The 23,975-nt window shown below is 38.9% G+C and overlaps 1 protein-coding gene across 7 annotated transcripts in view; it reads left to right on the forward strand.

Moving 5' to 3' along the window:
* LOC133472183 (protocadherin-9) overlaps window positions 1-23,975 on the forward strand; it is a 254,796-nt gene that overhangs the window by 83,677 nt on the left and 147,144 nt on the right. The window contains exon 4 of one of the 7 annotated variants that reach the window (XM_061762734.1): window positions 5,150-5,710. The exons of the other annotated variants lie outside the window; for them this stretch is intronic. Coding sequence (XP_061618718.1) covers window positions 5,150-5,191 — 42 coding nt within the window. The 3' untranslated portion in view covers window positions 5,192-5,710. Of the gene's footprint in view, window positions 1-5,149; window positions 5,711-23,975 lie in introns of those variants that run through there. 7 annotated transcript variants of the gene reach the window in all.

A 23,975-nucleotide genomic window follows, 5' to 3' on the forward strand; every position in this document is an offset into this window, starting at 1 on the left:
TATCATATTTAAAAAAATATAACCAGTCTGTGACATCGAGAAACTCTTGCAGCGCCTCCCATTTCTTTAGACCAGTGATTCTCAAAGTGTGGTACGAGTACCACTATTGGTGCTCTGGCTCCCTCTAGTGGTACGGGAAAGAATCACTGAAGTAAATGTTCAAACTGTGCGTGATGTTACAGTGGCTTCACCTTTTTTTAAATCCAGAACACTCCATTTTTAAGTACAGTTCATTTGTATTTAACTTTTAAGTTCAATACATTTTGCATGTATTAATTTTTATTTTCAAGCATTTATATAGGTACAAGGATGTATGTACACTATTAAATTATGTGCAAAAAATAATTTATTGAATCATTATTAAAGCTACTCTATTTTATTGTTGGTCATGATGGTGGTACTTGGAAAATCTTTTTTATTTTTGAGGTGGTAGTTGAAAGTTTGAGAACCACTGCTTTAGACCTGGCGGCACGGTGGACGACTGGTTAGAGCGTCAGCCTCACAGTTCTGAGGACCCGGGTTCAATCCCCGGCTCCACCTGTGTGGAGTTTGCATGTTCTCCCCGTGCCTGCGTGGGTTTTCTCCGGGCACTCCGGTTTTCCTCCCACATCTCAAAAAACATGCATAAATTGGAGACTCTAAATTGCCCGTAGGCATGACTGTGAGTGCGAATGGTTGTTTGTTTCTATGTGCCCTGCGATTGGCTGGCAACCAGTTCAGGGTGTACCCCGCCTCCTGCCCGATGACAGCTGGGATAGGCTCCAGCACGCTCGTGAGGAGAAGCGGCTCAGAAAATGGATTGATGGATGGATGCTTTAGACCTAACTGTCACAGTCTTTATGTTGCCCACCTGCTGTTCCGTCAGCAGCCTGTTGGTGATATCAAGTTGGGGTCAGATTCCCCAGAGGAGGGAGAAATGAAAAGCCCGATGCACCCTTCACATTGGTATTTAGCATAATAGGCGGTCAAAAGTTTTATTCCCTCTTGTTTCATGGTCTACATGTTGTGTGAAGTTGTTAGCAGATGAGTGAGAGGAACAGGATTTGACTTTTTCACTCACCAGTATGAGGGCGCAGGAATGTTGAAATTGTAATCTCGCTATCACAGCCTGCATGACATCACTCACGTTGGCTGCAGCTGATGGTAGAATGTAAAAAAAAACAAAAAAACTGCAGTTTTCCAACAGCCCTGAGTTCGTACTTTGGTTAGTAACATCACATTCCTCATCATGATAAGTGGAAGGAAATGGTTCAAATCTCCTGTGCCATTCAGCTCTTTCTGCCACTTTACTTCACTTTAGCGGCCGCTCTGGTCCCTCTCCATTTCTCCTCTAGAATATATTTTTCACTGAGGGGATGCCAGCCTGCTCCATGTTAGAGACAAAGGCAGTAGCTCCTCGTAGATGTAGGTGAAGCATCGTAACCAAATGGGGGGTGCGGAAAAAAATCATAGGATTGATTCTCTCATCTTGAACTAAAAGCAAAACACAGTAAATTGGGAAAGATATAAAACAAAGGGAAAAGAAACAAAGAAATAAAAGAGAATGTGAATCGGAGCTGCTGTTGCAGGCTATTAACTCTCAGCACCCAGAAGTGACTCCACCTTGTCTAACTTAAATGTCCGATTGGATTATTGTTTATCATTGTCTTGTCCCCTATCATTAGCGTCAACATTCTTACCACAGTGCTGAATAGATATTAACAGTAGCTAGGACTTAGATAATGTTTTGGGCCAAATTTCATTCTAAATACAGGTTGTTAATTAATTCATGGACAAAAACTAACCATGCTTAAAACTAATTTTGTGCTACTGATTCCTCCTGATTGGATTGAAATATTTGCCGATGAAGTTCATGTTGAGGTTGAATACTGACACGCAACCAAGAATGATTAAAGTATCAAGAGGTTTTTCTTTAAAATATCCGATTCTTGATTTTTCAAGTACAGCTAGATTGCTAAATAATCACGTCATTAAAATAAGTTTGGTGCTAAATATGAGAAAATAATAGCATCCAGGGACTACTGTAGAGGAAACAATATAGTCCCTATTTCTGTGTAAGTCTTAATAAAGCATTTCCTTTGCAAGTTTTAACCATAAAACATCAGCCTGTGCCCAACTCTAAATTGTTCTTTGCAAAACAATATGCATCCCTTCACTATGTGATTTTTCTTCAATGAATCATATGAATGTTTTGTTTTGTTTAGATATACAGTAGCAGCAGCCTTTGTGCAGATATTGTATTTGCTGCCACAAATCTTGCTGTTTCTCATTGCCAACTGTTTTGTTTTTTTATAAACCGCTGGCTTGCCGAAATGATCCGAGAGCTACAGTAAATACACAGAAACCAATTTGCTCATTACCTGTTGACTGACACAAGTTAGTTGATATAGATTCCATTTTACTCAACTTTCAACTTTCTTTACTCTCAGTGATAGCCATTTCTGCTTCAATGTAAAAGACTGGAGCAATCCATTTCCCAAATATATATATATATATATATATATATATATATTCAGTGTCCATAGTGTTCCAAGTGTCATTGCATTTTTTTCTTCTTTCTACTTCTCCAAATAACAACTCTGGTAAAAAAAGAAGTATTTACTTAAGTAAAAGTACGCTCTAACCAGTCACTCACCGTGCCGCCAATAGCCGTACACTTCCATGTTAATCCATCCATCCATCCATTTTCTGAGCCGCTTCTCCTCACTAGGGTCACGGGCGTGCTGGAGCCTATCCCAGCTGTCATCGGGCAGGAGCCGGGGTACACCCTGAACTGGTTGCCAGCCAATCGCAGGGCACATAGGAACAAACAACCATTCGCACTCACAGTCATGCCTACGGGCAATTTAGCGTCTCCAATTCATGCATGTTTTTGGGATGTGGGAGGAAACCGGAGTACCCGGAGAAAACCCACGCAGGCACGGGGAGAACATGCAAACTCCACACAGGCGGGGCCGGGGATTGAACCCGGGTGCTCAGAACTGTGAGGCAGACGCTCTAACCAGTCACTCACCGTGCCGCCAATAGCCGTACACTTCCATGTTAATCCATGGACGTAAATGTACAAACCCAATCCCAATGAAGTTGGGACGTTGTGTTAAACATAAATAAAAACAGAATACACTGATTTGCAAATCATGTTCAACATTTATTTAATTGAATACACTGCAAGACAAGATATTTAATGTTCAAACATTGGAATTGGGGTTGTAAATCAAATGATCAAAAGTATAAGGACACTTAACCTTTACACATTGAAAAGCTGTGAAAGTGTGAATTTATTGCACTACACTGAAAATATATAAAAAAGGAGTGACCCGATTTACAAGTTTTTCAGGATGAGTAGTGGGCAAACAATCCAATGCTTGGTGAATTCTGCTTCACGATAAAAACTTTTGACTTGAATTCGTTGTCACATTTCTGTGGGGCCAATTATACATTATTCGTGCACTCACTGTAGTTGTCTCGCCACGCTGCACTATTTGCATATCTGTTGTTGACCAATACTGGCCACTCATGCCAGAGTAGCATCTGCCCCATTTGCATACTGATTGAGGAGTATCTGCAACATTTGCACAACCAACATTGTCCCAGATTATCGCACTACTCGTCACTTTAAACCGCATACAGTCCTTGAAGTCTCTGCGCCCTTTGCACAATGGTCATTGCACCGGAATATTGCAATATTAGTCATTCGAACTGCTCTAAGTGCTAGAGGACTCTGCATTTTTTGCACAATTGTCAAAAAAATAAAATAAAAATGTACCGGCATTACCAGATTACCAGATAACTAGCAACCCTTTACTGCTCAGTGTCTGTTTTTTTTTTTGTCAATGTCTTTGTCTCAAAAGTGTTCTATGTCAATTGACTGTCTGTTGTCGTACTAGAGCGGCTCCAACTACCGGAGACAAATTCCTTTGGACATACTTGGCAAATAAAGATGATTCTGATTCTGATTCTGATAATAGTAAGACCACCCTACATCAAATGAAATGAAATCAATGTTGCTATGAATGCTTGGCCCGGCCGCCGAGATAATGCCATTCGCCAATGGCCAATCAGAGGAAAGCTGTTTTCCATATTTAAATTAAGGAAGATGAGTAATCCAATTACAGCAAAGTTTATTTACATATTAATGAGAAATCCAGCTGTCTCAACTGATGCCGTAAACCAGGCATGTCAAACTCGCAGCCCGGGAGCCACATCCGGCCCTCGGCATCATTTTGTGTGGCCTGTGAAAGCAAATAATTTGGGTCAACTTCTTCTTGATAAATCTATACCTCAATTTCCACATCGTCATATGTAATAAATAATAATGTTGAGATATTACATTTTTTTCCTGTTACCAAACCCCTTTTTGCAGTAACTTGAACAAAAGTTGAACAAACTAGTATCCTTGACTTCTGATGTGAAAATTATCAACCTATTTGGTGTGTATATACAGTATAATACTATGATGAGGCGATGAAACATCTATATGGTTTCACAGTCATAAGGGTCTTTTGAGGGAAACCTTACCAACAATGTGGCCTGCCATAAACATCAGTTTGACACCCCTGCCGTAAACAGATCAACTAGAATGGCTTGAAAAAGGACGTTCTGGGCATTTTAAACAGAAATTATCCTGCAAACCCGATAAAAGAACATCAAAGATTATTAAAAAAATATGTATATAAATAATCTGAGGACATGGCACCTTTAAATAATTATGAAATGAATGTTGTCAATAATGCTACCCAGAGCAATACAAATGTAGACACCTTCTACAATGCTGAAACAAAACTAATGGTGAAGACTGGATTAAGCTGCATTGGATTCATATGACACACTACTTTCTGTTCTTAATGTTTGACTTTCTCTGAAGGTCAATTTGGCCATTAGCTAGATCAGCCCATTACTGCATACCTCATCTCTCCACTACAATTCTTCTCACTTCTCCTATCTATGACCTAAACAGAGAAGTGGTGTGTCTAAATTTATCTTCAAAGATTAGATGCCAACTTGGTAACTAATTGCTGATCACATTAACTTCACCGGTCGGAGACATCTGTCAAAATTAACATGCACCCGTTTGTCTTCTACCCCCTCATGTGTCTTTCTTCTTTTTATCCTCAACTTTATCCTCCCATCCCTGTTTTATTAACAACAGGGCTGGTGGCTCGTGATAACTGGTCACTCCTCCAGGCATTGAAAGGCAAGGACATTCTATTATCCTTGCTAGATGGATGGGATGAAATATTGCCTGCAAGTGGCAGAGCTCACTGCAAGAACTCCTACAGACTTAAAACCCTTTGTCCCTGACAAGGAGAAAAATTAGTGACAGTGCCAAGTTTCTGGATAGGGATGTGCTTCTTTGAATACAAGATGGGTAGAAAAGTGTGTCAGAGAATCTAGAAAATGCACATTATTGTTTTGTTTGAGCATACAGTAAGGTGTTCATGAAAAACTGCTGCATTGCTGTTGATACCTACTGTTTTAAATCCCTAACTCCCTTCCCTCCCTATACTTCGCAACTGGTAAATGTATATGAAAAAAGGAGACAAGAATGTTAGTCTCTGGATTATACCTGTATGCATCGTAAACGATAGGAGCTGTTTTTTCATGTATTGTTTTCTTATACACATTACCGCCCTTTTGCCATTCGTCTTTCAAGGAAAAACATATGTGCTAGCTTTGATGTATTTCTGAGGGCTTTGTAGTAAAATTAAAAATGTAAGAATTAGAAGGAATTTAGGCCAATGCAACCCAACATGTTACAATAGACTCGTCGACGTGTACTATAATAACAACAGAGAAACGTTAACTTGCAGTATCATGATCCATAAGAAAGCTGAGGCGATGGTGGTGGTGGTAAATGCATATGATATGTGATATACAATAAGTACAGTTTATTTGACTGTGCAGCAATCCAACAATATCTGAAGTAGGTGATCTACTGTAACAGCTTACTTTAACCCCGAGTATATACTAAAACCAGGGTTAGAGGAGGGATGCTTTTTATTAGCTGGGCTTGTCCTGTTTATACTCCTGGGTATATTGAATTATGGTATGTTACGAGCTAGAAACCTTTTTACCACGTTAAAAGTCTAGTTTGCATTTAACCCTAATATAGCACACCAATTAGAGGGAAATATTGTGGGCTCTAACACCTGAATTGCCGTGCCAATGACAGAAATTCTTGTCCTGATTTATTGCCTGTTTAATACAATGATTTTATGGTGTAAAACATAATTATCATCATTAACATTAACATTGTTAATTAATTCTGTTACTTTTTTAACAACATTATCATGCTGCTAAATAGTCACAAAGTCACACTGTTACCTCGTGACATACTTGTAAGCAGTAAGTTTGTAATTTTTCACACACACACACACACACTTACACACACACACACACACTCACTCACACACACAAACATTTCTAAACATTTCTGAACATAGTTATTGTGGAGTTGCGATCTGAATGCAAAACAGGATCTGAAACACACAGTGACACAAACACAGACCTGTGTCTGTAACCAAGAGAAGCAATTACGTTGCAATATCAACCATACCTTCCATTTACACTAAGACTTTATTGTCCCCGCAGGCGAAATTCTTTTCCACAAGCCATACATGGACTCCCCAAGGTCAACATCAGCAAGAACAGACAACACTGTACAAAACACAACAAATATTGCAACACAACACAATACATAGCAGGGCCTGGTGTTGAGGGCAGCTATGACTGCGAGAATCCAGCACCTGTGCCCTAAGGACAGTGGGGTGAGGTATTCATATCGTCGGTGATTAGGGTCCTGTGCTATTAAAGTTGCAATGCGTAAATAATAGGTGAATCTTTTCATGACTTAAAAGGTGTGCAAGACTATGCAACTGTGTTAAAACTTTATTAATTCAAATTTAGCTGATTATAACTGGCCAACCCCTTTGCTGGCTCATTATAAAATACTTGTGCACTCAAGTATGAAAGACGTTATGCAGAGAAGAGAGAGCCTCTGCAATATGAAACAATGTGCTCAGTTACTGTCTTTGCCACACCAGTTGTCATTCCGATGACTTGTAACTATTTCTGTTTTACCCCATCACTTCTTTAGGAATCTTAAAGCCAACACTTGAGTCCATTCCGCTTTTTAAGATGATCCATTAAGCTTTTTAAGATGATTGAGATTCTGAGGAGTTCTGGATAAGGATATACACTGTGGGTGTTACTATTTAAACAATGTTTTAATGGTATTTGTTCATGGCTGTAAAACAGATTTTATTAAATTTTTCTGGCACCCTCCTCATTAGCCATTCTACACCGATCTTGATGTACTGACTAGAACACTTTATTTTTCATGGGGTCTTTATTTGTACAATTCTGAGCAAATTCACAATTCACTCACTCATTGCATTGTATTTTATATTTTATATGTCACTTGTTTGCTTTCTCATGTAAAGTGAAAATGACTGATTTATTTATTCTTTTTCTTGACACAGTGTTGTTAAAAAAACCTGCCAAATTTGATAGATTAAACAATTGCCAAGTACATCACATGAGGCTTCAATGTCAAGGTGTTCCCACTGCTCTCAAACGGTGTGGACATGTCCGCTGAAGGCACTGATACCTCGCTCCGCTCAACTGTTAATCAAATACCTCTACGATGACTGAGAAAAATGTATGCTATTTCATTTGGCTGGCTGTCAGGTCTGTTTTTTTTTTCTCTCCCCTTATTTTCCCCCCGTCGCACTTTTGGCTTTCTCACTGTGACGTGCATGCATTCAAGGCCAACAACAAGGCTCTCTAAAGCAGCCACACCAGTGCACTACTTGAAGGGAAGATGTGTTTTAAGGGTGTAGGAATAGCTACTGTAGCTGGCTATTTAAAAGCATGTCGCAATTGCACCAATGTGAACAAAGGCGCTCAAGTTATTATATACGGGGGAGGGTGACACACACTGTACACCGTTTTAGCCACGCCCCCACCCCAAAAAAAAGCACGAAAACTGAAATTGTGAAAAACTGTTTCATGCTACATCACCATAATTGAGTACTTCATAGTTATCAGTCTTTGCACATCTTTAGCAATTATCTTCAAACATGTATAATGTCTTTAGAAACACATCTCTGAGTTTACTTTACAGGGTCTTTAAACAGTGACAAACACAGAACACAAAAGTGAATATTTCATTGGTAAAAATTTTGTTGATTATGTGAAATTTCAGTTGCATACCAGAAATGTTATGTTCCCTAGTACAATGTTTCCCAACCTTTAATGAGCCAAGGTACCCATTTTGCATGAGAAAACTCTCAAACAAAAATACTGAAACAATGATCTTGTCGCAATTTACTCACAAATTTACATACTCAGTGTGAAATTGGGCCTGTTTAAATGAACACAAAGCTTATATACTCACAGGAAGCCATGACTATTATGTTGGATAGCATCTAATGGAATACCATTTAATTGTTCTGCCTTTCACTATATGTCACTGGCATAAATAGATAAACAAAGATATATTTTGTAATTACGACCCTAGTGAGAAGAAGCGGCTCAGAAAATGGATGGATGGATGGATGGATAAATACTGGTAATAATTTTTGAACAAATGCAGTGAAATTGGATAATGCCCCTAATGATCTCTCACAGCAACCGACAGTGCCACAGCATTCACTGTTTTAGTAAACTTAATCTCTTTAGGCTATTGATGAATGAATTAATTTCATTACATGGCAGCTGCATTGCCCAGCCAGGGGTCCCAGCTAATTTTCTACCTACATGAAAAACATACCACTCAAATGTATTGACGCATTATAGATTTTTTATTCTTCTGTTTGCACAAGCAGATGTGTAAGTTGCTGACAAGAAAGAGTTAAAACATAAATCAAATAGCATTTATCTTCCTTCTCCCAATTATACTGAGGCCCATGCTGATTTTGCTGTTATCTTATTCATTTATTTATTTTTTAGCTCAAGCATTGGTTCTTGACACACCCCCCCTGGGCTTCCTATTAGAGAAGACTTGATTTGGCTAATTGGTACCAAGGCTGTTAATTGGGACAGTGGAAAGAAGAAATGGAGAATCTGATGATACGCTCTTGGGAAATATGTTTGTTCAACCTCATTTTCTACCTTTACATAGTTTATTTTTGTTTGATTTAGCGTAAGTGAAGACATAACGTGGTTGTCTAACAAAATGCCCCATAGAGAAATACATTATAAAAACAAATACATTGGCTTAAAGTAATGCATATGATTTCATTTGAAATCTAAGTGCCTTATTGGAAATGTGTGTGGTTTAAATGCAATATGTGCAGTACTTGTACAGCCAATTATTTATTGTTCTAGATGTTCCCATTCATCATGCTAATTTGACAAAAATGTCTATTGTCTTCATTGTGGTATAAATATAGACTAATGCCTGATAATTGCATTGTGGAATTTGTAGTTGTATGTCAATACAAGTGATAAAACCAAGCCCCCCTCCTAATTCCATTACCAAACAGGGGGTCATATAAGCAAACAATGTACCTTCTCAGAAGATAATATTTGGAGGAAGCAGATGCTGATGGAGTCTCAACATCTGTAATGTTTCCCTTTCCCTCAGATTGTCTGAGACGTTTTTATTGTGAGATTCGTAAAGAGCCACAAACTTCCTGCGGCTGAGAAAAATCCTCATGCTGTGAAGACCAAAATATACAGAGAAAAGTGTGTGACCATCATCAAACACTTTCCAGAGACAAAATCTCTCTGCCAAGGCAACAGATGTTAAGACAGTTTTTGATGCGTTGCCCAGTCCTGAAACTCATGGAGCTCAAATTTGGATACTAACATAAAATCTTAACATGACAAGCCCACATGAATCCAGTTGTGTGGTCAAATACAGCATGTGTCAATTTTTTTCAGGTTCTGTTGGATGATCTGACTCACCAAAATAAAAATCTGAAATTGATTTTATGTTTAAAATAGTCCAGAAACAATGGGTGGTTAGGGGATCTGTCTAGTCATAGAGTTTTGTAGTTTTATAGACTGTAACTCACAAAGAGTTTGTAAAAGAGCGCATGTGGTGCACATCTTGATTTTCGTGCAAACACACGTTTGACAATTTGTCAGACCTGTGTGATTGGCCCAGCGAGGGTGTGTCCTTTGGCATCCACCCGGCGTGTGTGACAATTTGGTGACGGAGGGCTCTATATTTGACAATGCTCCAGTCATGCACAGATTGCTTTCCATACATACGAGACCATCATCGCTTAAATGGAATAATAAACAAAACCGCTTGGTTGGCGACGAATAAAGTTGACTGTGTTCACTCCCACTGGTGCAGACAGCCCCTTTTGTTTCAGTAAATACGCCGTCTGCGCGAACTTGCAACACTATGACAACCTAGTCTAACCCGCCCCCTCGCAGAGTTACGCCACATGCTGTGCCAGATTTGCACTAGTCACAAAAACAGAACGCTCCATGTCTCATGAATGAATCTGAGGATTTAATCAAAATATATATATATTAAAATAGTTCTGTAAAAGATGATTATTATTCATTTTTGGGAATTTGACTTGTTATTTTAGCTTGCAAATCCATTTGCATTTGGTAGTCCTTTCAGCCTTTTAACACACACATTATAAAATGTATCCACATAGGCAAACAAGCTTACAACCGAATAAAACTCATTAGCCGATCATGAGAGCAGACAAACAAAATCAGCACTCAAGTTCCGTAATGAATGAAATTAACTGGCTTTATCTGCACATTGACTATAAAACTAGTACCTGAGGGGCTTGACTACAGTCGTTCAGGCATAAGCATATAAGTCTCGGTTGGATGAAATAAGACTTTGAAGGGGTTTTCTATTTGAATGATAATTAAGGGATTTTGATTCATGCCCTTTTTTTGTCTCTCAGGCTATACAGTTTTGCGGGTACACAGAGTACTCGTTACATAATCAATTGTAAAATGTTCATGCACCGGTATTTGTTTTTTCAACTAAAATATTTACTGCATTACTGGACTACACATCACATAGTGGCAAATGTAGGCTGACAACCGTTCACATTCATTTTCTCACCTATGGAAAATTTAGGTTCTTCAATTAACCTAAAATGCATGTTTTTGGAATTTGGGAGAAAGACCAAGTAACCAGAAAAACTAACACAAGCATGGGGGAGAGAACATGCAAAAATAAAGGCTCGAACCAAGATTAGAATGCCATAACCTCAGAATTGTGTGTGACATGGTAATCACTCCACCACTGTGCTGTTGGACATAGTTTGTCAAGCAATGTACATAAAATGAGTTGTTGTCTACAGTAGTAAACAAGAAAAGATTTAGAACATTTGAATTTGCTCATTTTCGTGAATGAGGAAAACTACACTGAAGGACTAGAGCAGCCTTTGTGAATGAAAAAGCAAAATGTTTCAAGTCACATCATTTCAAGTCACATCATATCCATAGTGCCTGAAGACAATACAGTAGTTAACACCCCCAGCTCCCTCCCCGTTCAAGGATGGGAGCAAGCCTACCATTGTGCTTCTGCTTTGTGTTGTTCAGAAAACTGGATGTGCAAATGCTTCTCAAGATGATTATCTTTCACTTTAGATGGAAATCTCCGAACAACAAAAAATCATATGGATTGTCCTAATCCCAATATATATTGTCATGACCTACTTTTGCCATTAAATTTCCTGAATGCTAATCCTTGAACATAATGAAGGACCCATTCAGCATCATTGACCTATTTCAAGAAAAATGCCTTTTTCTTTAGAACCATTCTTTTAAGCCAGGCCATCAACTGCTAAACTGCTAAAACAAATTTGCAGTGCCGTACACAACAGCAATTTTAGAATGTTCTTCATTACATTTTGCCAGTCCAGCAGCAGTGACTAAAGATAATATCAGACACCGGTCACTGACAAGCTTTTTCTGCTAGAAGGAAGGTAAAATCTTTCTCAAAAATGAATCTGCACTTTTATACATTGGGAGCTATTGTTTTCAATACAATGAATGTATATAAAATATGTGTTTAAATACTGTTGTTTGTTGGCAGAATGCTGTCTTTAAACTAATCAACAGTCGTAGTACAATTAGTATGAGTGCCTTTGGGTTATGTAGCATCCATGGAATTCTCAGGGCAAATAATATCAAATGTGTTTTCAAACAACCCTTGGATAATCTCATAGGGGCAGTTGTAACCTTGAGCAGTCAAAACTCTTAAATCCCTACAGATTGTATTCTGATTGGATTAACCACTTAATCAGCAACACTTCCAGGGCACTCAAAGTACTATGCACGTTACAAAATGCAATGCCAGGAGGAAAATGTTTGCTGCATGGGAATAGGGACTCAATATTAATGAAGACCAATAAAAAAACACTGTTTTGTTGTACAATTCTGTAGACATTTAGAAAATAATTCGGTTTTGGTATTGACCAGTGCCCCTATAACAAGACCCCTCTGTAAAAAAAAAACGTGAATAAAGATTATGTAGTTCTATGATTATTAAAATTGTGATATAACACCTACACAAAGGGTGGAACTAATGCACTTGGCTCAGCATTCTAGTGGAATCTGTCGTATTTTGTATAAACGGTTCATGACATATTACACAAATCAAGTTTTTATTAATGACTCAAGAAAACAACGGTTGGCAACACATTCTGTAGCCAGTAGAATCCGGTTTTCAAAATAAAAACACGCCGATAACAGGATCCCTTACTGTTGCACCACTAACAATAGAGGTCAAGAATAAGTTTTGTTGATATAGACCACAAGCTAGATGTGCCATCATAAAATAAAAATGAAAGGTAACAAACACACTTAGACGTGTACATTCATGCACGCACACACGTGCAACATCTAAAACCTGTATTCACATAGAGTACCTGTATATTCTTTCTCTCTTACCTTCTCTATGTCCTCTTTCTGAAAACATCTCTAACGTCTTTCCCAAATCTTCTGCCTCTCTCGCTCTGGCGTGCTCAACTTGCTTCTCTTCAGCTTGCAACGCTATCATCTGGAATCTCATCTAAACTACAGCAACAGCCAAGAATAATTAAAGTTTAGGAGAGTTAAAGAGAACAACACAACAAATCTTGCCACCGGGAGTCACCAAACAGAACACTACCTTAAGATAAAATAATGCCCAACAAGTAGGACAAGACAAGGCAAGGTAGCTTTATTTATATAGTGCATTTCATACACAAGGTAACTCGATGTTCTCGACATGATTAAAAGTACGATATTTAAAAGTTTTTCAAAACCAAAAGCAAAAGACATTTAAAAACAAAAATGAAAGACAGCTGACTAAAATTATCAAAAGATCGTACAGTGCAAGTTAACGATTTTTAAAAATATTTTCAAATGGTTTAAAAGAGCTATCGTAAGTATGAGAATAAAGAATAGTTTTTAGCCTGGACTCAAAAACATTCATACTTGGGGCTTATGTCACTTCTGTTGGCAGCTTGTTCCATTTGTGTGCAGCATAACAGCTAAATTCTGCTTCAGAACATGTAATTAAATAAGTAAGTAGAACATGCTAACTACCATTATGCCACGAAGAAACACAAATGACACCTCGCCTTAACAATATGACATGTAATTAATAGCTAATTATTGTTAATAATAATAATCCATCCATCCATTTTCTGAGCCGCTTCTCCTCACTAGGGTCGCGGGCGTGCTGGAGCCTATCCCAGCTATCATCGGGCAGGAGGCGGGGTACACCCTGAACTGGTTGCCAGCCAATCGCAGGGCACATACAAACAAACTACCATTTGCACTCACAGTCACACCTACGGGCAATTTAGAGTCTCCAATTAATGCATGTTTTTGGGATGTGGGAGGAAACTGGAGTGCCCGGAGAAAACCCATGCAGGCACGGGGAGAACATGCAAACTCCACACAGGCGTGGCCGGGGATTTAACCCGGGTCCTCAGAACTGTGAGGCTGACGCTCTAACCAGTCGCCCACCGTGCCGCCAATAATAATAATAATAATAATATTTACAAATGCTGCTCAACATGGGATGGCCAGTGTCAACTTCCTCAACAAATTTGAAGCTGCAATCCCCAGCATGTCTAGCTGTATTTTGTGAAATTCTGCTTCACCCTGTAAATAATTAAGTACAACATGCTTACAACTACCATTATGCCACGAGGAAACACAAATGACAACTAGCTTTAAAAATAAGACACATAATTAGTAGCAGATTAATAATAATAATAATAATAATAATAATAATAATAATAATGCTGCACAATTGACCACCTTGTTTCTATATTCCTATTTGGTACGGATGGGAACTGAACCGGCGGCACGGTGATGGACTGGTTCGAGCGTCTCCCTCACAGTTCTGAAGACCGGGGTTCAATCCCCGCCTGTGTGGAGTTTGCATGTTCTCCCCGTGCCTACGTGGGTTTTCTCCAGGCACTCCGGTTTCCTCCCACATCCCAAAAACATGCATTGTAGGTTAATTGACAACTCTAAATTGCCCGTAGGTGTGAATGTGAGTGCAAATTGGCCTGCGATTGGCTGGCAACCAGTTCAGGGTGTACCCCACCTCCTGCCCGATGATAGCTGGGATAGGCTCCAGCACGCCCGCGACCCTAGTGAGGAGAAGCGGCTCAGAATATGGATGGATGGATGGGAACTGAACCACTTGACTCTGCAGTGATAACGGTGATTAATTTGGACAAAACGCCCATGCTATATACATGATCATGAATGTGAAACCACCCTGGGAATAACTTTCACCCAGATATGTACAATTAATGAGCCAATGCGGCTCTGTTAATTTCTCTTTCTTCAACTCTGCAGGGGGGCTACCATCCCATTAAAACCAAAGGTAGTAACAACTTCACCTCTCTTTCTCCCATTTCCAACCTTTTTTCTGCTTCTCTAGTTTCTGGACAGTTTTGATCATTTTGACATGTTTCCAGAGTGCTCTGGTGTCACATCAATAAGTTTGACCCTACCCCAACAGAGAGCGAACAGTATACCAATAAGCCAGAGGAGGGAGTATTTGCTATCCATCCATCCATCCATTTTCTGAGCTGCTTCTCCTCACTAGGGTCGCAGGCGTGCTGGAGCCTATCCCATCTATCATCGGGCAGTAGGCAGGGTACACCCTGAACTGGTTGCCAGCCAATCGCAGGGCACATAGAAACAAACATTCACACTCACATTCACACCTACGGGCAATTTAGAGTCTCCAATTAATGTTTTTGGGATATGGGAGGAAACCGGAGTGCCCGGAGAAAACCCACGCAGGCACAGGGAGAACATGCAAACTCCAGACAGGCGGGGCTGGGGATTGAACCACGGTCCTCAAAACTGTGAGGCTGACGCTCTAACCAGTCGTCCACCGTGCCGCTGGAGTATTTGCTATATTGATAATATTAATTTGGCATATCTTTAAATATGAATCTATATTGTCCATGTGTTCCATGTTAAAAGTTAGTTGTCAAATTATTACAAATACAGTATGTGCAGCTTCCCCACTTGAATGAGGTTGATTCAGTGATAGATTTCATGTTGACGTTACTCAATGACCAAGCAACATTTTCCTTTTGTCTCATTTTACTTTAACATTCAGTAGTTTGACAGTTGTCTCTAGCAATGAGGTGCTTTAATTTCATTGGATTCTGCATTTTAATTATATGTAGGATAATTTCATAATAATAAGAAAATAACAAGAGAAAATTTTATTGTAAGTGTAAGCAGTAATTTCTATAACATCAAGCTCCAGCCTTTTTATATCTTTTATTTATTCATTGTTCCAGCTCCTCCAGAACAAATTAGGCTGCCAGTGTTATTTTAACTTTGTAGTTTAACATTAAATAATGTATGTATTTATACTGTAATTTCTTATTACCCTTTAATATTGTCCCGAAGTGTTATGTCTTTGTTGTTTTGTGTTGCTGTTGGGGGGGTTGTGAGAGCAAGAAGTGTTCTGTTGGCTTAATGCATCGCTCTGCATATTGTGGGGAAAATGGAGGCCTTGAGGTAAGCTGATTTCAAAGTACTATAGATCGTTCACCTTGCTCCTCTTCTGATATTTAATTGTTTATATGAATTTCATTCTCATTTCATTTTAACATAAATATATTGAAGGTGAATTCCCTCCCAAAAAAAATTCAAAAATGTGCAGGCCAGCCCTGAATCTGATCAGGTAGCAAATGTTTGTTTGTGCGGTCGCACATGTGACACATGCCACAACCCACCACTAATGGTAAGGTTAACCAGTGTTCACAAGAAGTAGGTTGAATATGCCCCTCTGACAAAACCCCTGCACCCTAGCCAGGCCCCCTCAGTAAAACTGGTCTAGAACCACCGCTGTTCAATTTCCACTCATTGACACTGTGCGTGTGAATGGTTGTTTGTCTCGTATGTGCCCTGTAATTACTGGCGACCAGCCCAGAGTGTAGTCCATCTTTTCCCCAAAGCCAGCTGAGAGAGAGGCTCCAGCTGCCTACAACCTTGAACACCATAAGCTGTATATAAAATGGATGATGAAAATGGAGAATGTGAAATCATGTTATGTTGATGAGACAACAATTATTTATGTTTTGTTTGCATTTAACAATAACATCATAGTTGTGAATTTTCAAATCACATTTACTACATTGTGTGGCTATCCACTGGGAAAAAACTACTTGATACTCCATACGTGAAATTTCACTTGTGTATTGTGCATTCAATTTTTCAACACTGTCGTCTGTGCTGATATCTGATTGTTAATCTTCTGACGGCTCTAGCAGATGATTACTCCATTTTTGCTCCACCTTTGATTAGTCTTCTCGACAGTTTTGACACCTACGTCTGTTCTGCAGCACTCAATTATGAAACTTTTTAAAAATAAGCGTTTTGATCTTAGATATGGCACCTATTAGGGCTTGTCTCTGACAGTAACTCGTAGCGTTGCTTGCTATGCAAAAAGAAGAAAAAGATAAAACAAGTATAATGGAAGGATTTGTGATAAAAGAACAGAGCGATAAAACAAGTATAATGGAAGGATTTGATTAGTTATGGCAAGGTATTTTTAAAAGTGTCTTTTTGTATGCAACCGAATAACCTATTTGATTACTTCTTATTAATATAGGGGGTAGAGTTTGATTGTTGAAAGAGCTTAAAGAAGAATGGAGACAGTAGAAGCAATACATATGAGTTTGGCTGCTGCATATGCTTGAACATTTCAAGAGGTACATACAATAATCCAGTTTGAGCGGATTAGGAGAAAACCAATTGAAGGACGATTTCCTCATTAAACATCTTGCAAAGGTTGTCCCCTGAATGTAATTTCAATATTTAAAATGCATTTACTAAGTTATTAATTTCAACATGCATTCTTGAAATCTTGGAAAGGCAAAATACAGGAAACAATGTTTGGAGAGGTGCAGTAGATTTTTCAGGGGTTGTTTGTTTAACCTTATATCGAGGGTGAAGCTGACTGGGGCAGCCTACTCCCTTGAGTTCCCTTTTTGTTGATTATATGAATGCCTTTGTGTTGAATACATTTCATGGCTGAATGAGTTTGTCTAAGACAAAAAGTTAGTTCCATTTCCTCAAAATACTTTTCCATAGCTTTCACTTATTAGGTGAATGACCAGAGGAAAGGCTGGCCATTTCACAGGCGAGGTAATATATACTGTATGTAGTTTGAAGCTATGATTGACCATAAGTGACTAATAATTAAATGATGTATCTTTTAAATGATATATAACAGGCAAGTTTCTGGATTACAGGCAATATTCGGCCAATAGCTTGTTATTTTTTTTTTTATTGGCTTGTGGCATAATCTAAAAATAACATTTTATAAAGGCCATATTAAATCTTGTGCTCTCTGCATTTCACATCTTCATTTCTTACAGTGTGTATCACTGGACGGCAGGAGCAATAATTCAAAGAAAAGTGTGGGCATAGTGTCACTGCTGTGAAACATAATAGAGTATGACAATTTTCGAGGTGCGGTGGGAAACAGACAATCACTGAAGTCAGAAAAGGTGTCACTGTTTAATATGGATGGTTGTTATTGCAGTAATTATAGACCATAATGTTTTAAGACAATATGAGAACAAGCATAAGCGTACATGTCAAGGACAGCAGATGACCAGTAGCTTGCTAGCTCAGCTAACAATTTTTACAGTGCCAGCAAAAATCAAACACAACAATTTGAAACATTTGTAGTTTCCATTTTTTTACACAAACACATTTTTTTTTTTGCAACTTGGCGATGGTAAAAGATTAATGATGAGACAGTAATGCAGTTTTGATACTGTTCATTTAACTCTGTGTGATACTGCGGTGACATAAACCGCAGGCTCAGTTATGTTCTGGCGCTGAGTTGAAAATTCCGGCACAGGATTTATCAATCTTGAACCTGTGCTGGGTGCAAAGAAATCTCAAGACAACGAGGCATTCTTGAGCGAAATGTGCTGCTCCCGTTGTCAGAAAGCTTGGTCACACTTGCAGGTTAGGGTCTTCCAATAGGATGAAGTATACAGAAGAAAGAACGACTAAAAACAAAACCGCAGATTTTTTTTAAGAGGGCTTAAGGCACCCTTCAAACCTTGGAATATTGTAGCACTTTGCTCAAGAATAGTGGGCCAAAATACCTGTCAAGACATGCTAAAAGTGAGTTCAGTGACTGATTGCCGTGATTCCATCAAAATATTGTTCATGAAATGTTAAGTTAAAGGGGAAGGTTACTTTTTTTTTTTTTTTTTTTTTTTTTTTTTAAAGAAACCATCATGCCAAGGAAGATCAGTCTATCAGAGACAGAAGGTGTGACTGATGATGTGTCAATCATTTGCACTCTTGGACCAACTCTGGTCATGGCACACATCCGCAGCCTCGCACTGACCTGTGAGCTTGGGCTTCAGGAGCTTTGATGTCTATTTTGGAATATCCACCTCTGGAGAAAAAAAAATGCCCATCCATTGTTTGCTAAGAACTCGGCAAGAATACCAAAGAGAAGCAAAGCGAAGTGAAAAGGATTACAAATTTCTGCTTAATAGGTACGTTTATCCTCTCTTAATGATTTATCATTTTTGAAGATAATACTTCAAAGCCAATAATTCTAGTGTTATAGTAACATTCTAGTACGAATAAGTCATTCTACCTATGTAAGAAGCTGTAGCTAATTTTGCCCTGTTTACAGTGCTAATGCCAGGTTAGTTTTGCTAGCACTGCTAATTTGTTGAAGCTGGACAGCGTTCTTTGTGACTAGCCTAACTATGCCATCCATCCATCCATCCATCCATTTTCTGAGCCGCTTCTCCTCACTAGGGTCGCGGGCGTGCTGGAGCCTATCCCAGCTGTCATCGGGCAGGAGGCGGGGTACACCCTGAAATGGTTGCCAGCCAATCGCAGGGCACATAGGAACAAACAACCATTTGCACTCACAGTCATGCCTACGGGCAATTTAGAGTCTCCAATTCATGCATGTTTTTGGGATGTGGGAGGAAACCGGAGTACCCGGAGAAAACCCACGCAGGCACAGGGAGAACATGCAAACTCCACACAGGCGGGGCCGGGGATTGAACCCGGATCCTCAGAACTGTGAGGCTGAGGTTAGCCTAACTATGCACTTTCATAATTGCATGTCATTATGAACGGCCATGTTTGAGAATCGCGCTCATGCACGTCAGTGAGGAGCATGGTTCTGGTCAGAGAATGGGGGAGGGGGATTAATGAAGTGAGGCTAAAAACTGCAAACCTCCCTTTAACTCATTAAGTCATTTACTGCCAGCAGTTTTCAGAGCAGCTAACCCCATGTAACCAGTAGATTTAGAGCATTTTGACTGCTTTTTCAAGACCCACAATTATGTTCTATGATTACATTGTATATACTCTACACCAAAGAAAGAATAGAATACCTTCTTACAGCAGGAAAACAATTTAAGTCTCCCTTTTTCCATTCTTTAGTAATCAGCAGTAGAACATATGTTTAGGCATGTTACTAAAATTTTCAAACCACCTGTATGTCAAAATAGTATATCATTGCAGAGAGGTTTGAAACACAAATAAAATGAGCCATGGTTTGTAAGAATCAGATAAGGATTAATGATTTTATGCCACTTTTTATCTCAAATCGGCCCAAATTTACTTGTCTGGAAATCAATATAAATCGATAGGAAATGTGGGCACGGTGGCTGACTGGTTAGAGCGTCAGCCTCACAGTTCTGAGGACCCGGGTTCAATCCCCGGCCCCGCCTGTGTGGAGTTTGCATGTTCTCCCTGTGCCTGCGTGGGTTTTCTCCGGGCACTCCAGTTTCCTCCCACATCCCCAAAACATGCATTAATTGGAGACTCTAAATTGCCCGTAGGTGTGAATGTGAGTGCGAATGGTTGTTTGTTTGTATGTGCCCTGTGATTGGCTGGCAACCAGTTCAGGGTGTACCCCGCCTCCTGCCCGATGACAGATGGGATAGGCTCCAACACGCCCGCGACCCTAGTGAGGAGAAGCGGCTCAAAAAATGGATGGATGGATGGAGGAAATGTGTAACCGAAATCTTGACTCTTTGATAGAAAAACGCCTGGATGTTTTGTATTAGTTGTCATTCTAGGCCAAACCGAGTGCAAATGTATCATTTAAAATTTACTTCAAACTTAACAGAAAACAAGGATAATAATAGTTAACCATGTCCATAAAGTTTTCAATCATGTCCAAATCCTATGAACGTGGGATTTTGGATGCCGAAGTCAAGGAACATTTTCATCTTTGTCAGAACCACAGAAAATCTCATCTGAATTGAAAATTTCAAGAACGAGGTGGTAAAGGGTTTTCCCAACAACATAATCAGAAAAGAACAAGGATTGCCTCGTGCAAAACAATGAGAAAACACGATTTTATCGATTCTGACATCCGGCACAGAGAAATGGAAAGAAAATGGCGGACGGTTTTTTGGATTTAGCAAAATACCTAATATGTTGGTTTCACAAAATACAGCAATTTTTCCAGAAAGCAGAGAAAAATAGCTTTTTGTGAAAAAGAAACATAGCAAGCAGAACAGTGACTTTTACACTAACATTATTTGGGCTTTTGTGACACCTCTTAAATTAGAACAGTGGTTTTCTTCTCTGAAACAGCAAAAACAACATTTAGGACAACATTTGTGAAAAATGTTAAACTAAACTTGTCCAACTTCTAACCTGGGGCCATTTCTCCCTCATATTCTCTGACCTGAACTCAAAATCTGTGTTGACCTAAAATTCTAAGTGCTGCATCATGCCATCCACTGGCATCTGTTCTCACTACAGTTGTTTACAAGCCTTAAATTCGTAGACAAGCAGGGTGAAACGTATTTGACGTGTCTCATGTCAATGGCAATGATCTTTTAGATTCCAATATACGTCCACAGGCGTTAATGGCAGTGAATAATTACAATTACTATAATCACTTTTTAGGTGACACATGCTATTTGATTTTTTTTTCTATTTACAATTGGGCTCAGTTTCTATCCCCCTTGAATAGTGAGGTTCCACTATATTGCAGTATTTTGGTGAAGGAACAGCTCAAAGCCGCCACTCCCTCATGTTGAGGGTGAGAAAACCGCACATGGAAAAAAATAGATCTGAATACGGTATGTCAACCTTTGCAAAATTCAACCATTGAGTGTTCGAGCAGATAAATGAAAATACAGGATAACTGCTGACTGTAGGGTAGTCAGAACACAGGTCATAGTGAAAATTACGCTGCACAATATTCCCTGCTATACTGCATTATTTATGTGCCTGTAACAAAAGTGTCAGTACATTCCCAACAGCTCCACCAAGATAACAAAATGTGCAAGCTACTTAGAATATGATTTATTTATTTAATTAATTTTTTAAAACAGCATTATGTTCCAAGCCCTTCAGGAGTTGGCATCTTGACTTGATGTCTGGACATTCTTGTCATTTTTACACAGAACTCATGCGAATGAGAATAGTCCTTCAGTAGATTCTGCTTGCTTGCTACTTCAGAATAATATAATGCAGTAAAATACTCAAGTGTGCCTGCATTTTTTTTTTACCAGTCATTTTCAAACAACAAAATTGAGTAATAACTCTATTACATTATTTGGGGGCTAAATATCATGACTGTATTGTGTTGTGTAAAAAGACTGCATTTAATTGCATTCAATCAACAGTAACTCGATACCAACTAAACTGTAATGATTTGCGACTGGTCAGATCCCAATGCAGACACAGAGCATAATTGAACCAAGTCTTTATTGACAAAGTAACAAATAAAGCAAGAAAAAATGGACATAAAAAGCGCTACAAAAATGGAGGGCGGGGGGTAGTAATCAAAAGCCAAAAGCGCTACTGACGAGTAATAAAACAGGTACCGGTATGTAAAAATTCTGAGGAGAAGGAGGAAAACAGAAAACTAAGGTGGTAAGAGAAAGCAAAAATGCACTGGGATGAAAATAAGAGACAAGGCAAAAAATATGTGGCTTACAGCAGGTGAAGAGTGGAGCAAAGAGGGATGCCAAGAAGACAGTTATGACAAAGAGTATCTGGAGATGAGGAGTTCTACAGGAAGTTACCTTATAGAGAGAAGAAACGCAGGCAAAAGCACAAAGTAAACCACACTCAGCAGCACTAAACAGGAGCAAGACAGAATAGAGTTCAGCAGACAGCAGTATACAAGGGAATGATCGTTTGTCTTTCTCTTGTGGGTGCTGAGTTTAAAAAAGGCACCTGATTGCAAATCGAAACCAGGTGCACCTTGTGGCACCGCTCTCCACTGGCAGTCACGCCGCCTAAAGGAAAAAAGAGAAAACTTTGGGGGCCTCTTCGTTAAGTTAACTCTCCTAACCTTAAGATCACCTTTCCTTAACCTTTGTAGAAAACGTCATCAGGTCTAAGGGAGTTGAAAAGGTGCTTTATTTCAAACAATGGAAAAGACAGCACTGTTCAGAATTAAGTCGACTCCTTTTCTTAACTGACGTTATTGGGCAACAGTGGGTGGATTAAAGATTGCATGAAGGCAAATTTTCTCAGCATTTGAAAAGTCCAAACAACTTTTCCTCCAAGTACTTCTGGATTATCTTGCGTTGATAGAAAAGTTTGACCTTCTCTAAACTTGTCCAACTGTTCACTGTTTCTGTGCTTTTTGGCACCACTTCCTATTCTCTAACAAGGAGCTGAAGGGGGAAATTAACAACAGTTGGTCATGTGCATTCAAAAGTTTAAAAAGTTTAAAGTTCACCTGTAAAGGTTATAATGTATTTTAGGTTCATCCTGGAATTTCACCCAAAACGGTATATCCCTAACTTTTTGTGAGTATTGTTTATAATGGCCTTTCATGAAGTCTGCCGAACATTTTTTGTTTGTTTGTTTGTTATCTGGGTTAGCCTATCTTGTATAATTGTTCCTAGTTGACATACAGTATGCGCATGCATTTGCCTTCACCATCACCTATAAATGACATTGGATTGACTTTCATACGATACTTTTACTTTTTATTTGACTGAGTTGATGTAACGGTTCATGGTTCCATAAAATTTATCTCAGGAAGGACCTACTCACTTTCGACCATCGTTTGGGTAACAGTTAATTGATCATCACAAATCTCTCCATAAATTGAGCTCAGTATAGTACCAAAGTTGAATCCATCCTACTCATACTGAATGAACTCATGTTTGGAAAAGTTTAAAACATTGATGAAGAAGTCAATAAACAACATGATCTTTTCATTACAAGCAACACTTGTGGAGTAAGAGGCTTGATAAGTTTACAAATACGAATATGAAATAATAAATGTATCTGTCTATTGTGGGAAGCGCATCACTCACCTGTGTCTTCTGTAGTGTAATATACAACCCCAATTCCAATGAAGTTGGGACGTTGTGTTAAACATAAATAAAAACAGAATACAATGATTTGCAAATCATGTTTAACCTATATTTAATTGAATACACTACAAAGACAAGATATTTAATGTTCAAACTGATCAACTTTATTGTTCTTAGCAAATAATCATTAACTTACAATGTTATGGCTGC

The sequence above is a fragment of the Phyllopteryx taeniolatus genome, chromosome 2 (genome assembly GCF_024500385.1).
Source record: "Phyllopteryx taeniolatus isolate TA_2022b chromosome 2, UOR_Ptae_1.2, whole genome shotgun sequence".
NCBI lineage: Eukaryota > Metazoa > Chordata > Actinopteri > Syngnathiformes > Syngnathidae > Phyllopteryx > Phyllopteryx taeniolatus.